Source organism: Procambarus clarkii, chromosome 38 (genome assembly GCF_040958095.1).
Source record: "Procambarus clarkii isolate CNS0578487 chromosome 38, FALCON_Pclarkii_2.0, whole genome shotgun sequence".
NCBI classification, from domain to species: Eukaryota; Metazoa; Arthropoda; class Malacostraca; order Decapoda; family Cambaridae; genus Procambarus; species Procambarus clarkii.
In genome coordinates this window covers 7,277,988-7,295,473 of record NC_091187.1, presented here as the reverse complement: position 1 = coordinate 7,295,473, position 17,486 = coordinate 7,277,988, and the positions used below count along the sequence as shown (strand labels likewise).

The 17,486-nt window shown below is 39.8% G+C and overlaps 1 protein-coding gene across 1 annotated transcript; it reads left to right on the top strand.

Annotated features, from left to right (window-relative positions):
- The first annotated feature begins 15,443 nt into the window (after positions 1-15,443).
- Positions 15,444-17,050, top strand: LOC138372155 (uncharacterized). Its single transcript, XM_069337465.1, has 4 exons — positions 15,444-16,162; positions 16,268-16,385; positions 16,688-16,831; positions 16,923-17,050. Exons 1-4 carry the CDS (start codon positions 16,073-16,075, stop codon positions 17,048-17,050), a joined length of 480 nt encoding a protein of 159 aa, XP_069193566.1. The 5' UTR covers positions 15,444-16,072.
- The last annotated feature ends 436 nt before the right edge of the window (positions 17,051-17,486 follow it).

The following is a 17,486-nucleotide window of genomic DNA, read 5'->3' as shown; positions in this document are numbered from 1 at the left end:
TGTCTTGTTACTAACAAAGCTTAAATTGCATTACCTTGAGGTTACCTTGAGGTGCTTCCGAGGCTTAGCGTCCCTGCGGCCCGGTCGTCGACCAGGCCTCCTGGTTGCTGGACTGATCAACCAGGCTGTTGGACGCGGCTGCTCGCAGCCTGACGTATGAGTCACAGCCTGGTTGATCAGGTATCCTTTGGAGGTGCATTCACTGGAAAGGCGAAGAGTTAGGGGTGACATGATACAGGTTTACAAGTGGATGAATGGACATAACAAAGGGGGATATAAATGTGTCAACACAAGACAGAACACGAAACAATGGGTATAAATTGGATAAGTTTAGATTTAGGAAAGACTTAGGTAAATACTGGTTCGGTAACAGGGTTGTTGATTTGTGGAACCAATTACCGCGTAACGTGGTGGAGGTGGGGTCCCTCCATTGTTTCAAGCGTGGGTTGGACATGTTTATGAGTGGGATTTGGGTGGTTATAGATAGGAGCTGCCTCGTATGGCCCAATAGGCCTACTGCAGTTACCTTGTTCTTATGTTCTTAACTTCAGATCTACAAGATCTTGTTGAAGTTCTCGGTGTACTAGCTGCTGCTTTTGCTCAGGGAGAAGAATTGTTGTTTAACGAGGGGGATGCACTTTCACTAATCCAATGTACCTTCTTATAAGTAAATAAATAAATAAATAAATAAATAAATAAATAAATAAATAAATAAATAAAATAAAAGTGAAAATGAAACTCACACTTGTCAGCTCTATGCCCAGTAGTGCATCCACTATGGTGAGAGCTGTTTCCTATTAAAAGTATAATCGTGTGGCTTTATGTTTAAAGAAACAATTCGAAGTACATTCTTTGATTGAAAAACATGAGGATAAATACAAGTGTTAATTGTAAATTACTAGTTATAAACAAAAATAAGAAACAGGAAAAATGAAATGTGGACCCAGACAAAAACATTGGAACGCTTAGGTGAAGAGGGGTGCGCGACCGCCTCCATATAAGCAGCACCAGCAGGTGATATCCAGCAGTCACGCAATGTGCAGTCGCACCTCCACAGATCTCCAGTATCATCTATTGATACTGGTAATTGCTCAGAAAGGCCTCCACTTACGGGCTATTCTTGCCCGTGCCACCTTTTAGGTGGCTTAATCTTCGTCATTCATTAATCTTCGTCGATATCCAGCACGAGCATTAAGGGAAAACCTTGACACAAACTGCACCTATCATAAAGAAGAAGCACCACCATTGACCGCCAAGTGCTCACATCAAGTCTAACTCTAAGAAACAACACTCAAGCCTTGACGCTTCTCCCAACATCCGGGGGAGAAAACCTTCACACAAACTGCACCTGTCATAAAGAAGATGAAGTCTCACCAGTGTCCACAGTGTCCGAAGGTATTCACCCGTCGTGGAGATGTGAAGACTCACATGTTAGTGCATTCAGGTGACAAACCTCATCAGTGTCCACAGTGTCCGAAGGTATTCACCCGTCGTGGAGATGTGAAGACTCACATGTTAGTACATTCAGGTGACAAACCTCACGAGTGTCCAGAGTGTGGGAAGAGATTCAGTCGGCGTGGAAATATGAAGACTCACATGTTAGAGCATTTAGGTGATAAACCTCATAAGTGTCGAGAGTGTGAGAAGAGATTCAGTCGGCGTGGACATTTGAAGACTCATATGTTAGTGCATTCAGATGATAAACCTAATAAATGTCCAGAGTGTGGGAAAAGATTCAGGCATCTTGGAAGTATGAAGACTCACAGGAAGGTGCATGCGAATGAGAGACCTTTTCAATGTGCCGAGTGTGGTAAAAAATTTAGAGAACGTGGATCTATAATACAGCACATGTTAGTGCATTCAGGTGAGAAACCGCATGAGTGTCCAGAGTGTGGGAAGAGATTCAGTCAGCGTGGAAGTATGAAGACTCACATGTTAGTGCATTCAGGTGATAAACCTCACGAGTGTCCAGAGTGTGGAAAGAGATTTAGTCAACTTGGAAGTATGAAGAGACACAAAATGATACATGCAAATAATAGGCTAAACACTTTGAGTGTGGAAGATAATTAAGAGAATGTTGAAGGATAATGAGGCACATAATGGTATATTAACATACCTTTAATCTAACAGTGTGCTATCACAATGTCAGTTGGATGTTCTTCAGAGGTAATTATATTTTGTTTGACAAATACACTTCACAATGTGGTGAATGCTTTTTCCTACTGAGTTTAATTTTCCTTCCCAATTCTCCTTTTTAATTGCTATTTCCCAGCGACTTTTTGCTATTCTTGATCATTCTTTTAGATGTCGTCCTCTGTTTTGACACTGGATGTTAGATGAGGCACAGTCTTTCGCCCGTAAAACTGTGGTACCCGAAACTGTTGAGCAAAGGGACACTTTTATTGTCACTCTTTTCCTTCGTTGCTGAGCCCAACCTTGACGGACTGATGGTTCTTAAAGTGGTGATTGCAGGGCATATATCTACGATGCACCCCTGGGGGGGCCCACGTCTTATCAGGTCTTATTATACGCAGTCTCCGTGGTGTAGTGGTAAGACACTCGCCTGGCGTTCCGCGAGCGCTATGTCATGGGTTCGTATCCCGGCCGGGGAGGATTTACTGGGCGCAATTCCTTAACTGTAGCCTCTGTTTAATGCAACAGTAAAATGTGTACTTGGATGAAAAAACGATTCTTCGCGGCAGGGGATCGTATTCCAGGGACCATAGGATTAAGGACTTGCCCGAAACACTACGCGTACTATAGTGGCTGTACAAGAATGTAACAACTCTTGTATATATCTCAAAAAAAAAAAAAAAAAGGTGTCCTATCCTCTTATTGTGCCGCCATGGTGGGTATGGGGGCTTGTTTGTTGATATGTTTACCTGTTCATTTACATGCTGATATCTGACCCTTATTTTTAACTTCTCAGATGTGGGGTGGGAGACCAGGGCCCCGAGTCGGACTGTGATGGAAAGCCGGGCTCTGTAGCCCCCTGCTACTTTGGGCCCAGGCCAAGCAGCTCCAGACTTTTCCTGCTTGATACCCACTTGATGATGTTTTGGGTGTTCTTCTAGTCCCCGAGGCCAGGCTTGACTTGTGAGAGCTTGGTCTACCAGGTCCCGACTACCCCTCTCTGCTCCCCTTCTACCTCTGTGGCAGGGTTGAGCCCCAAGCCCCCAGTGATGACCACCTCATCACATGGAGTGGCTTCGTCTCTCATTGTAACAACTGCGCCTTTTACCCCCTCTCTTACTGGGGGTGCTCGGGGCCGTCCTCTCTGCAGTCACACTTGCACGATTCCTTCCGGTTCTAATACCTTCCAAGCTTTGTTTGGTCCTGCTACATGGACTAAGTATTTTAATCTCGGTCATGTTAATTCTACTCGTCCTGATGATTTATTCATCCATAAACACCTAGTTGATACCTGGTTGATGGGGTTCTGGGGGTTATTCTACTCCCCAAGCCCGGCCCGAGGCCAGGTTTGACTTGTGAGAGTTTGGTCCACTAGGCTGTTGCTTGCAGCAGCCCACAGGCCCACATACCCATCGCAGCCTGGTTGGTCCGGCACTCGTTGGAGGAAACTATCTAGTTTCCTCTTGAAGATGTCCACGGTTGTTCCGGCAATATTTCTTATGCTCGCTGGGAGGATGTTGAACAACCATGGACCTCTGATGTTTATATAGTTCTCTCTAATTGTGCCTATGGCACCCCTACTCTTCACTGGTTGTATAGTACTCTGCATTTTCTACCATATTGTTCACTCCAGTATGTTGTTATTTTACTGTGCAGATTTGGGACATGGCCCTCCAGTATTTTCCCACTTGTATATTATTTGATATTTCTCCCATCGTCTTTCTAGTGAGTACATTCGGAGAGCTTTGAGACGATCCCAATAATTTAGATGCTTTATCTCGTTCATGTATCCCGTATATGTTTTCTGTACTCTATTTCAGCAATCTCTCCTGCTCTAAATGGGGAAGTGAGTACTGAGCAGTACTCAAGATGGGACAGCACAAGTGATTTGAAGAGTACAACCATTGTGATGGGATCCCTGGATTTGAAAGTTCTCGTAATCTATCCTATCATTTTCCTGGCTGCCGCAATATTTGCTTGGTTATGCTCCCTAAAATTTAGGTCATCAGACATCATTATTCCCAAATCCTTTATATTTCTTTCCTACTATGGGCAAATTAGATTGTGTTTTGTACCCTACATTAAGTTTAAGGTTCTCAATTTTACTGTATCTTAGTACCTGGAATTTATCGCTGTTAAATATCACGTTATTTTCTGTAGCCCAGTCGAAAACTTTATTAATATCTGCTTGTAGTTTTTCAATATCTTCAGCAGAGGTAATTTTCATGCTGATTTTTGTGTGATCTGCAAAGGTTGATACAAAGCTGTGCCTTGTATTTGAGTCTATATCTGATATGAGAATAAGGAAAAGCAATGGTGCAAGGACTGTACCTTGAGATACTGCAGCTTTTAACTGCGCTTGGACTCGATTTTATATGTTAACTGTTACTCTCTCTGGTCTATTCGACAGAAAACTGAGTATCCAGCGTCCTACTTTACCAGTTATTCCCATTGACCTCCTTTTGTGTGCTATCACTTCATGGTCACATTTATCGAATGCCTTTGCGAATCCATGTATACTGCATCTGAACTCTGTTTTTCTTCTAATGCCTCAGTGATTTTGTCGTAATGGTCAAGTATCTGTGAGAGGCATGATCTTCCTGCTCTAAATCCATGTTGGCCTGGATTGTGGAGGTCATTGGTCTCCATGAAACTAGTGACCTGACTCCTGATCACTCTCTCAAATACAGGAATTTTATTATGTGGGACGTAAGTGCAACTGGTCTATAATTCTTTGCCAATGCTTTGCTACCTCCCTTGAGTGGAGGGGCTATGTCTGCTGCTTTAAGCACATCTGGTATCTCCCCCGTGTCCAAGCTCTTTCTCCACACTCTACTCTCTGAGTGCCTGTGCTACTGGCACTTTGAATTTCATTATAAATATTGATTTCCATGAGTCTGAACCCGGGGCTGAGTGCATGGGCATATTGTCAATTTCTCTTTCAAAACCTGCCACGCTCGTGTTGATATCAATTATATTTACAGGGGTTTGTATATCACGCGTAAAGAAGTTGTCCGGATCTTCCACTTTCATGCTGTGTATCGGGGTGCTAAACATGTCCTCATATTGCTTTTTTAGGATTTCACTAATTTCTTTGTCATCCTCAGTGTATGAACCTTCACTAGTACGAATAGGTCCAATACTGGCAGTGGTTTTTGCTTTTGATTTAGCATATGTGAAGAAATATTTTGGGTATTTCTTTATTTTTTGAATTGCTTTCTGTTTTAGTTGCCTTTCGTCAAGTTGATATGAATGCTTCAGTCTGTTCGATTTCTTCACTCTCCCTGTTTAAATTATTCCTTCTTTGTATGGAAAGTCGTGTCTGCTTCAGCACTTCTGTTAACTTTTTTCTTCTTCTGTAATGTCGTCTGTGTTCTCTTTCTACGTTGGACCTTGTGTAGGATTTTTATTACTTAAACATTTTCCCATTGAATGTTGTAAGTTCCCTGTTTATTTTCTCCGAGTCTATCCTTTTATTATTAAAATTTAATTTATTGAATAGCCCTTCTCGCTTGTTGTTTCTCTTGGGCCTACTACCGTTATTAATGTTAGTTTGCACTTCAATGAGCTTGTGGTCCGAGTACGTAGTGTCTGAGACAGTAATGTCTCTGATTAGCTATCATCATTGTTTGTGAATATGAGGTCCAGCGTGTTCTCATTCCTAGTCGGTTCTGTAATCTGCTGACTGAGTGAGAATTTGTCACAGAATCTCAGTAGTTCTCTGACCTGTGATTGGTTCCCAGCAAACACAGAACGTTTGTGGACGTTTTTAAATGGTTCCACAAAGGTAATACTGTAACTTTTGACATAAATACGTATATCTGACATTCTTAAAACCAAAGGATATAACTAAAAACATATATTCTTATGACACAGTTTTTTAAGATTTATGTAAAAATTTAAAAATAATAGTAAATGCTATGGTATTATAATGTTTTCATGCTTTATATTTAAGAATAAATAATTTTCAGTCAACATTTAGTTTTTTTTGTTTACTTTCTGTAAAGCTATCCAATTTACGTTCTTATAACATAAATATAACATTTATATGACGTCAGTATAACGTTATTTACACGACATCATTACGTTATTATGATGTTATATTAACGTATAATTCCTGTGTGAAAACCAGAATATATATTGAACTTTATGTTTTAAACCTTGTAAAGTTATCATAAAACTTGGAATAAGACGGTAAGCATGCTTTACTTATGAAAATATACAAACAAATCAACAAAAACATTTTAACATAAAAAACATAAACATAACATAAATTAATTGCATGCATGGGAGTTAACTGGAACTCTGTAATATTGCATACATGAACCTTAAGGTACAAACCCAGTGTATTTACCCATGCAGTTCTTTCCTAAATCTAAATTTTTCCAATTTTTACACTTTGTTTCGAGTTCTGTCTTGTGTTGCTACTTTTAATACCCCATTAATGTCCCCTTTGTTATGTCCATTCATCCCATTGTGCACCTCTACCATATGTCACTCCTAATTCTTTGCTTTTCTAGAGAATGTAATATAAGCTTTGACAATCTTTCTTCATATGACAGGTTAACAGGTAGAACAAAGATTACCATTTATATATGGATAACTATTATAAGTCGGTTTGAATGAGTGAATTGCTGCTTGAAGATAGGTATATACACGTGTGGTACTATCAGATTGCATCGTGGTGAGCCTAAAACCCTTCAGATCCAAGCAAAGGGTAAAATGCCAGCAGATACAATTGCGAACACATTGATACCAAAATGAAAGACATATGACGAGAATTGAGGTAACCAAAGTGAAAAGTGTGTTCACATTACATTGCACTAGAGTGCTCCCAGGTTACTTTCTCTCACTTTCTCTGTTTTGTGTGGATGGTCCGCCGTGCTTTCATCACGTCAGCGGGTGGAGCACGCTGCTGTTTTTGACATTTCATGCATAAATTCCGGTTGGAAATTCTATTGCGAACACATTGATACCAAAATGAAAGACCTAGGATGACAATTGAGGTGACCAGAATGAAAAGAGTGTATACATTTTATCGCTCTTGTGCGCTCCCTGGTAACACGCTCTCGCTTTCTCTGTTTGTTGCGGATGGCAAGCCGGGCTTTTGGAGTTTATATGCCTTTAGTCCTGTAGAGAATTCTATTGCGAACACATTGATGCTAAATTGAAAAACCTAGGATGAGAATTGAGGTAACAAAGTTGAAAAGGGTATACACTTTTCAGTAATATCACGCTCAGCTTTCTTTTTCTGGTACCCTTGGCCTACATTCATCTTGTCGGCGGGTGGAGCGCGCTGCTGTCTTTGACATTATATTCACATAGTTCTGTTGGGAATTCTATTGCGAACGCATTGATACCAAAATGAAAGACATCGGACGAGAATTAAGGTGACAAAGTTGAAAAGAGTATACACTTTTCAGTATTTCCGCACACTACCAGGGAATGTCCAAAAAAAAATGGAGAGAGTGGAGGGGTAACTTGCCCAAAACGCGAAATTGTTTGGGGAGATTAACTTTCGTTCAATACTATTATGCAAGAGGAGCGACACATCTATGGTTCATCCAATAAAATCAGCAGACTTCTAGATGTTACTACTGCTCGGCTTAGACTCGGTTACAAGTATTTCTGGGAATTCTCATTATCTGCCGATGTAGACCTGACCAAATGTTAACTGTCAACAAAATTATTCGCACACCCTCCGTCACTATGTGATAGTGAATTCAGAGACAATTTTATAACCAATGTACCAACGATGTGTCAATATTTCATTCAAAATTATCTGGTACCAGAAATTTTAGCCAAATATCCCCAGTTTGCTAACTGTAAGTAGTAACTAAGTGATTGTAACCTATCCACCGCTGCCCACTGGATGGGGGGCGGTGTGCAGGACAAACATATCAATTGTGACACTAGCTCTCCACATATGTCAGTTGCTTAATTTAGAAACTGTACTTGTGATCGATCTCGAACCCATTGTTGATGTGACGACTTATACTGAATTTTGTAACTAGCTCATCAAGATTGTAACTTGCTTAGCTAAATGAATTGTGGGGTTCAGTCCCTGAGCCCATATATATGTGCCTCTGCAACCCTTTCCACTACTGCCCACAAGATGGGTATGGGGTGCATAATAAATGAACTAAACTAACTTTAAGGCATCCTGAAAGAAAGCTTGGAGAGCTTGAAAAATTGCAGAACGAAGCCGTGAGGATAATCCTTGGGTGCCCTCGTACCACAAAGATACTTAATATGAGAAAGGAACTTAATATTCCGAGCGTTGTTTATCGTGTTACTGAAAATAACTGTCAAATTGGTATAAAAATGCTTAGGCTAGCTCATCCTAACCCTTGCACAGAAGCCCTCCAGAATTTCTTTATTGAATGTTGAAAACAACCCTCAAGTTGACTATTTCCGTAACAGCATGCACTCCTGTATGCTAATCCCCACAATCACCAAGCCCACCCGAGTCACTCAAACATCTGCCACTACCCTGGATCACCTTTGGACTAATATAACAGCTCCCCTTACATCTGGGGTAATTTATGACAGAACAACTGACCACTATCCTACTTTCCTCATAGCAAACATTGACACATCACCACCAGAAACCAAAAAACTTTCATTCAGGCTACATAGTGAATCAGCTTTAGGCAATCTCTCTAATGCACTTCACAATATTAACTGGGAATCTGAATTTAATAATTCACAGGATATAAACTCATCAACTAACCTCTTTCTCTCCAAAACTCTAAGCCTCTACAACACTCACTGTCCCCTCCTTACCAAACAAGTAACTGATAAAAGAAAAAATAACCCGTGGCTCACAAGTGGCATAATCAAATCAATCAACAAAAAACATGAATACGAAAAGAAATTTAGGAGTGGCCTAATTCCAATGGAAGTAGTTAAAAGGTACTCGTCATGCTTACCAGTATCATAAGAAAAGCAAAACTTTCATACTATGAGACTAGATTCAAAGAAGCAAAAGGCAACATGAAAAGCACATGGAATACCATCTCTAACATCCTGGGAACTAAACAACACTCCCACAACCAGATAACACTCTCTAAGGATGGCCTTACACTGTCATCTGACTTAGAAATGGCGAATGAATTTAATAGCTTCTTTTCATCGATTGGTGCTAACCTTGCAAGTAAAATCCCACAGAGTCAGACACATATCAACACATATCTCTCAGGCAGCTATCCAAACTCTCTTCTCCTCTCACCAGTCAGCCCGTCAGATGTTGTGTCCATCATACATTCACTAAAAACCAAAGCTGGGAACATCAGTGAAATCCCATCCATTGTATACAAGAGCGCCTCCAATGCCCTTGCGCCACCTATAGCTCTGCTGTTCAACAAATCCCTTGAGTGTCATACCTTCCCTGATATCCTTAAAAACGCAAGAGTAACGCCAGTTCATAAAGGAGGTAGTGGATTATGTTGCATCTCTGCTTGCCTTGATGACTGAAAGAAAGCTTAAAGGGCTTGAAAACTTGCAGAACGAAGCCTTGAAGATAATCCTTGGATGTCCCTAGTACCACAAAGATACTTAACATGAGGAAGGAACTTAATATTAACTTAATAATAGAATATGAGTGCATATTCTACTGCATTACTATTTGTAATGATCCTCATATTGTGCTTCAGTAATCCAATGTATAACCCTGAGATGTTTTCCTAATTGTACTTAGGATTCCTTGTTCATTATTGTGTATTGTTCTGATCTGCTTTTGTGTCGAAAATTCTTGCATCGTACCTGTAAACAATTTTTTGACAATTTTACTGTAATTATCCTACTTAAAATCATCTGTACTTGTAAAGTAAAGCTGTAATGTACCTGTTAAACACTTTTTATCAATTTTACATTTAATTATTTCTCTAAAACTCTGTTTAAGAATTTGCTCAAAGATTAGTTTAAGGACTTGCCCGAAACGCTATATATGCAAGCTAGTGGTTTTACAAGATTATAATTCTAACTTAAGCTCTATGTTGTCTCTTAACCCCCAATGTACGTTCTTGTATATATATATATAAATAAATAAAATAAATAAATAACGAGGGATCGAGGCATTAATGCGCAGTACGTGCTTCCCTCATCTGTGACGTCACAGCGCCATCTGACGACAGCATAAACACAGGCGGCCATTTTATGTTCCACCAAGATTAAAAAAAAAAAAATAATTTTGCCCCGAGGGGCGAGTTTATTGGGCAGCGCCCAATGTGTTCGCAATAGAATGTTCTACAAGAACATGTATAAAATAAGTGACAGAGATTATTGATGTGTGTATTTGTGTGGGTGATTATAAATATGCATGTGTATGTATATATGTATACGTATATATATATATATGTACATGTATGTATGAGAGTGTGTACATGTATATATAACATTAATAATTTTGTAACTAGCGTCAAAAATTGTTATTTGCTTAGCTAAACAAACTAGAGAGTTCAGTTCCTGAACCCATTATGTGCCTCTGTAATCCTTTACACCACCGCCCACGGGATGGGTATGGGGTGCATTATAAAGAAAGAAATTGAAATAATAAGGGTATGAAATGTATCAACATAAAACATTAATGTTAATGGCCATCAGGTAAAATCAGGTTATTATTTGTAAAGAATTTAAATGAGTTAAACTAAATACGAACTTAATATGTTTTGCTAACGCAAAAATATATTCCCGAGGTATTGTAATTACAAATAAATATTTAATACAATTATTTGTATCATTTTTTTTATTTTAGATTTCCGTATTGCTTGATAATATATAATAGCGTTTAGATAATGCTAGCGCTGGACATTCTTTAGGCTCGTTGCATGTTGTGGTAGTCGCCGCCATTTTAAAACCGTGTCGAGAGGGACTGCTGCTGGCTTATCCACAAAATCCTGCTGCATCTTCAATAGTTAAGGTAACTGTTTTCTTTTATTTGCTCTTAGACATGTGTAGTATATTTATAAGCTTGTGGTGGTAGGCTGGATGGTGTGTTGATGGCCCTGGCTGGAGGTGTGTTGATGGTGGTGTTGTGTTGGTGGCCCTGGCTGGATGGTGTGTTGATGGCCCTGGCTGGAGGTGTGTTGGTGGCCCTGGCTGGATGGTGTGTTGATGGCCCTGGCTGGAGGTGTGTTGGTGGCCCTGGCTGGAGGTGTGTTGGTGGCCCTGGCTGGAGGTGTGTTGGTGGCCCTGGCTGGAGGTGTGTTGGTGGCCCTGGCTGGAGGTGTGTTGGTGGCCCTGGCTGGAGGTGTGTTGGTGGCCCTGGCTGGAGGTGTGTTGGTGGCCCTGGCTGTAGGTGTGTTGGTGGCCCTGGCTGGAGGTGTGTTGGTGGCCCTGGCTGGAGGTGTGTTGGTGGCCCTGGCTGGAGGTGTGTTGGTGGCCCTGGCTGGAGGTGTGTTGGTGGCCCTGGCTGGAGGTGTGTTGGTGGCCCTGGCTGGAGGTGTGTTGGTGGCCCTGGCTGGAGGTGTGTTGGTGGCCCTGGCTGGAGGTGTGTTGGTGGCCCTGGCTGGAGGTGTGTTGGTGGCCCTGGCTGGAGGTGTGTTGGTGGCCCTGGCTGGAGGTGTGTTGGTGGCCCTGGCTGGAGGTGTGTTGGTGGCCCTGGCTGGAGGTGTGTTGGTGGCCCTGGCTGGAGGTGTGTTGGTGGCCCTGGCTGTAGGTGTGTTGGTGGCCCTGGCTGGAGGTGTGTTGGTGGCCCTGGCTGGAGGTGTGTTGGTGGCCCTGGCTAGAGGTGTGTTGGTGGCCCTGGCTGGAGGTGTGTTGGTGGCCCTGGCTGGAGGTGTGTTGGTGGCCCTGGCTGGAGGTGTGTTGGTGGCCCTGGCTGGAGGTGTGTTGGTGGCCCTGGCTGGAGGTGTGTTGGTGGCCCTGGCTGGAGGTGTGTTGGTGGCCCTGGCTGGAGGTGTGTTGGTGGCCCTGGCTGGAGGTGTGTTGGTGGCCCTGGCTGGAGGTGTGTTGATGGCCCTGGCTGGAGGTGTGTTGATGGCCCTGGCTGGAGGTGTGTTGGTGGCCCTGGCTGGAGGTGTGTTGGTGGCCCTGGCTGGAGGTGTGTTGGTGGCCCTGGCTGGAGGTGTGTTGGTGGCCCTGGCTGGAGGTGTGTTGGTGGCCCTGGCTGGAGGTGTGTTGGTGGTGTGTTGGCCCTGGCTGGAGGTGTGTTGATGGCCCTGGCTGGAGGTGTGTTGATGGCCCTGGCTGTAGGTGTGTTGGTGGCCCTGGCTGGTGGTGTGTTGGTGGCCCTGGCTGGAGGTGTGTTGATGGCCCTGGCTGCAGGTGTGTTGGTGGCCCTGGCTGGAGGTGTGTTGGTGGCCCTGGCTGGAGGTGTGTTGATGGTGGTGTTGTGTTGATGGCCCTGGAGGCGATATATATATATATATATATATATATATATATATATATATATATATATATATATATATATATATATATATATATATATATATATTATATTATGAATATCAGAGGTCCCAGGACAATTATTGTGCATGTGTAGTATGTATATTTATGTAGTATATTTGGCATATTTAATGGCATTTAGTTAATGCCACTTAGTGGCATGTCTCTGCACCGTTTCCAGTTTGTTGATATGCTTTCTAAGATATGGGCACACCATACAACTGCTGCATACTCCAACTTTGGTGTAACAAAAATTGTGAACAATTTCAAAATTTCTGTTGAAGAAATCCTGTTTCCTAGGTCTGCATCTGTTTTGGTATAACACCTCCTTTTTTACTAGGCCTGCAATTATGAATGCCTTTATAACCAGCTAAGTTGTAGAGTTGGGTATAGTCTTTACTTAGCCAAGTTTCTGTTAAAATGAGGGTCCGTCTAATTACCACAAGCTACCACAAGCTACACAAGCTTCACAAAGCTTCCTGGCAATACGTTAGTAATGAATAAATATAATAGGTTAGGTTGACCTAACTTAACCTAACCGACGCTTGGATCGTCGACTTGATTTGGCGTCACCAGCTCTTTATTTTCGTCTAATTTCTTTATAAAAAGATCCTTTTTCAGATTAAAATTATGTTTTTTCGTGTTGTACATTCAGCACCAACATTATAATGAGTAAATATATCATATTTATTCATTACTAACGTATTGCTAACATTTATGGGACATTCAGCAAATAGTTCTCTATTTTTTACATTCATCAATGTTTCGGTACGTGCAATAGTATGTATTGTTTCATTGCAGATAACAGCATTTAAATTTTGTTTGTTTCTTAGACTCGTACTACCAAGTTTCTGTTGGCAATTGGATAATTTTTTTATGAAGTCATTTGTTATTTTTTCCCCTACTTTAGTAATTTATGCTTTTGATCTCAATTAGTTTTATATCCAAGCTTTTTAATTTTTTCCCCTTATATATTGCCATCTTATCTGTCTGCTTTACATGGCTTAAGCAGAGTCATGTCTGCTTAAGCCTTTGTTATTTTACTAATTTACCTGTTTTAATTATTATTTGTTTTCAAAGTTTAGTTTACCCCATTTTATTTGCTTTTTGCAGTACAGTACTTTACTAATAATCTTGTAATAGTAATTGGTAATGTAGCACTTGGCCTTTCTCCTTCAGAATGTATGCACACATTATAGAAAAAAGAAGAGAATACCACACAAGATGGCAGCGTATGTCACGGGCCAAAAAGCGACGCCTAAAAGAACAGGCGTCCCAGCATGGCAAAAATGAAAATAGTGATGAGGTTGAGATTCAGTTGTTGAATCAGGATCCTTTGGCCAATGTTACAACAAACAGCATAGACGATGACCATGCTGCTTTGTCATCTAATTCAGAACCTAATATTGGTTGTGGAGCCAATGAAGATGCATCATCTCTTGAAAGTCAGAGAGAGAGAGATTGGACTTGGGACATGATTGATGAGCATGACCCAATATCATCAGAGTCAGAGAGCAGTGGTGATGAGGATGATAAATCATTATCAGATGTATTGTTAGTATGGGTTAATAAATATGGCATAACACACAATGCCATTGATAATTTATTAAAAAAATTGAGAAAACAGGGACATGCTGACTTGCCAAAAACAGCTCGTTCGTTACTGAATACAGTTAAACATATACCTACTGAGACTAAATCAGGCATGATGTATATCTACTTGGGGTTAGAGGAGGAAATGTTGAAAACTTTAAGGCTGTATCCTAAATCAACAATAAGAGATTTGGCAGAAATATCTTTAATTTGCAACATTGATGGTTTGCCAATATTTAGAAGTAAAAATGAAAGTTTATGGCCTGTTCTTTGTGCTATCAATAATGTCAAACCTATAAGAGTTTTCCCAGTAGTCCTCACATACGGAAGCTCTAAACCTAGTGATTTAGATTTTTTAAATGAATTCATTCAGGATTTGAAAAAAATTATGCACTATGGATTTAAAAATGATGACAAAACATTGCCAGTAAAACTAAAAGGAGTCATATGTGATGCCCCAGCAAAAGCAATGGTGAAGGCAATCAAACTCCACTCTGGCTACTTTGGGTGTGATAGATGTACCCAAGAGGGTGTTTGGAATGGAAGAATGACTTATCAACAAGTGAAAAATTTACAACTCAGAACAGATGAAGATTTTCGTAATCAATCTAATTCTCAACATCACCATGGTAGATCACCATTCTGTGACTTAAATATAAATATGGTGAGTACTTTTCCCATAGACTATATGCATCAGATATGTCTTGGGGTTATGAAAAGGTTACTTCTTGCCTGGATACGAAATAAAAACGTAAAATTATGTGCTCGCCAAGTTGATGAAATTAGTCAGCGTCTAATTCAACTAACAAAATTTGTGCCTATGCACTTTGCACGTAAACCTCGAAGTCTTTCAGAGGTTGATAGATGGAAAGCGACTGAATACAGGCAACTCCTTCTCTACACCGGTAAGATTGTACTGAAGGGAATCTTACCCAAAGAATTGTATGACCATTTCCTAACTCTGAGTGTAGCCATTTCTATTCTTGTATCACCTAAATTGATTCAGTTAAATTACAGCCAATATGCACATGATCTTTTGCTGTACTTTGTGTTAAAGGCTCGTGAGCTGTATGGTAAGGATTTTTTAGTGTACAATGTACACTGCCTAACACACATATCCTCTGATGCCAAAGAGTTTGGTAGTTTGGACAGATGTTCAGCATTTCCATTTGAAAATTACCTGCAGCAGGTTAAGAATATGGTTCGATCAAGTAAAAACCCTCTTGTTCAAATTGCAAAGAGGCTGAAAGAGATGCAGCATGCTCAAAGGATTTGTACACCAAATACAGAACATAAAATATATACCAAGGCACCAAACAATGCCTATTTGCTGAATAATGAAACTTGCTGCCAAGTTTTGGACACTGTCAGTGACACCGATGAAAATGGAGACAGCATGTTCCTTTGCAGGGTATATTCGAGAAGTATACCTCTCTTTGAGAAACCTTGTAACTCCAAATTAATTGGAGCATTTAAGGTTCTTACTAGGAATTCATCCATGAAGGTGATTCCAGCAAGAAAACTAAACCGCACAGGTATGATGATCGAGACAGAAAGCGCAAATACTTTTCTGTCAATACTACATGACTTATGACAAGTACGTATTTAAATACTGTATCCATGCTTTAATAATAGTTTGAACTAATATTGTAAGTTAATGAGATTCACAATTTTGTTTTTTATTAAAGCTATTATCTTTTGACCAATATTTACCTGTTTAAAAATCCCATTACCCTGTATTTCATGAAAATTATTAATATTTTGAGAGCACATTAATAGATAAAACTGTATTAAGCCTTTTAGTCCATACATGGCAGCTACTGTTTATACCAACCGAAAATCATTTACAAATGTGGCTAATCTATGATTGACATAATCAAGTAAATCTATTACCAACTTTATGCTAATTTCTTTTTTTGGGGAGAACAACCCTTAATAAGATTTTTCAATTTTGTAGATGACATCTGAAAAGCGGTATGCAGTGGTAGGCTTCAATGATCGTAGTGTGGGTATCATCTCCACAACCTGGATTAAAAAATCTGATGATGTAAGCATTACTTTGAAACTAAAAAATTGCATATATTGAGTTGCTTTAAAAATATTCCAAATTAGTGCTAAAATTAGCATGTAACAGTTTATTTTGACTTTTCAGGAAACCATATTGTGCTGGTGGCCACGGAGCAGGCATACAGTTAGTGCCCAAAAGCACGAAAAGCCAGACACGACAAATTGGCGAGTGCATGTCGTATCAACAATCCTATCAACAACTGGTAGGTATTAAATTTATAATTATTAAGATTTAAGATACAAGACACCTATTCATTCATTCACCATAACTTTAACACTGCAGACAAAAACAGCATTATAATTATATTTTAATCACAAGATGGGTTTCCTCATAGCTACTTAAGACTTTTGTGCCCCAGTTATAAGTTCCAAATCATGTACGTTGTTTTATTAAACATCTCTTTAGGAAGCTGATTTAAGTTATTTCTTAGTGTTCACTACTCTACTAGGTAACGATAAATATATATCTCGCTGATATATTACTAATTATATTCAATTATTACAGATGATTTTGACGTTGCAAAACGAAGATGCTTAGCTGCGGAAGACACTTCAAATGTCGAAACTGAAGACGATATGGGCTATCCTCGACAACGAAAAAGGAAACCATGCTTCAAATATGAAGAAGAGAATTCCGAGAATAACAAACGTAAGCATTGATAACCTACTACAGTAATTTTAAAAAAATTTGCAACTTGAAAAATGCCATTCAATACATTAAACAATTTAAATAATTTCAGGCAATCATCACTCGTCTCAATCCAAGAAGAAGTGTTCGCCATCTTCATATGAGAATACACCTTCAAAAGAAATAAGTCCTCCGCAAATACCATATTATTCTGGTATATTAAGTGAATGTAAGGATTAGTAGTAAATAACATTAAAAGTTCTAAATTGATATTTAACCATGCTTCCTTTGGTTATTTATGCTTTTGGTTTAAAAAAAACTAAAAACTGCTCTAAACTTAGTTCTTGCTGTTTTTTTTTTTTTTTTTTTTGTTTAATTCCTTCTGGAAGTACTAGAAGCTTTGAGTAATTTTTATGCTTATCTGGAATTTCTGTATAGAAATATGTGTTTATTTCTAATTGTTTAATATTAAGTATATTATTCTTTTATGTGCATATGGGGTCTAGTGAACTTTTCCCACTTTGTCTAGCAGGTGCTTTTCACTTGTCACAGTTCAGGGAAATTTTGGTTTTCCTTTGATCTAGTCACTAGAAACAAGCAGGTTTGTTATTACTTTTCTTTTTGTTTGTCCCTTACGTGTTAATTTGTCCTTTATCTTACCTTTACCTTACGTGTT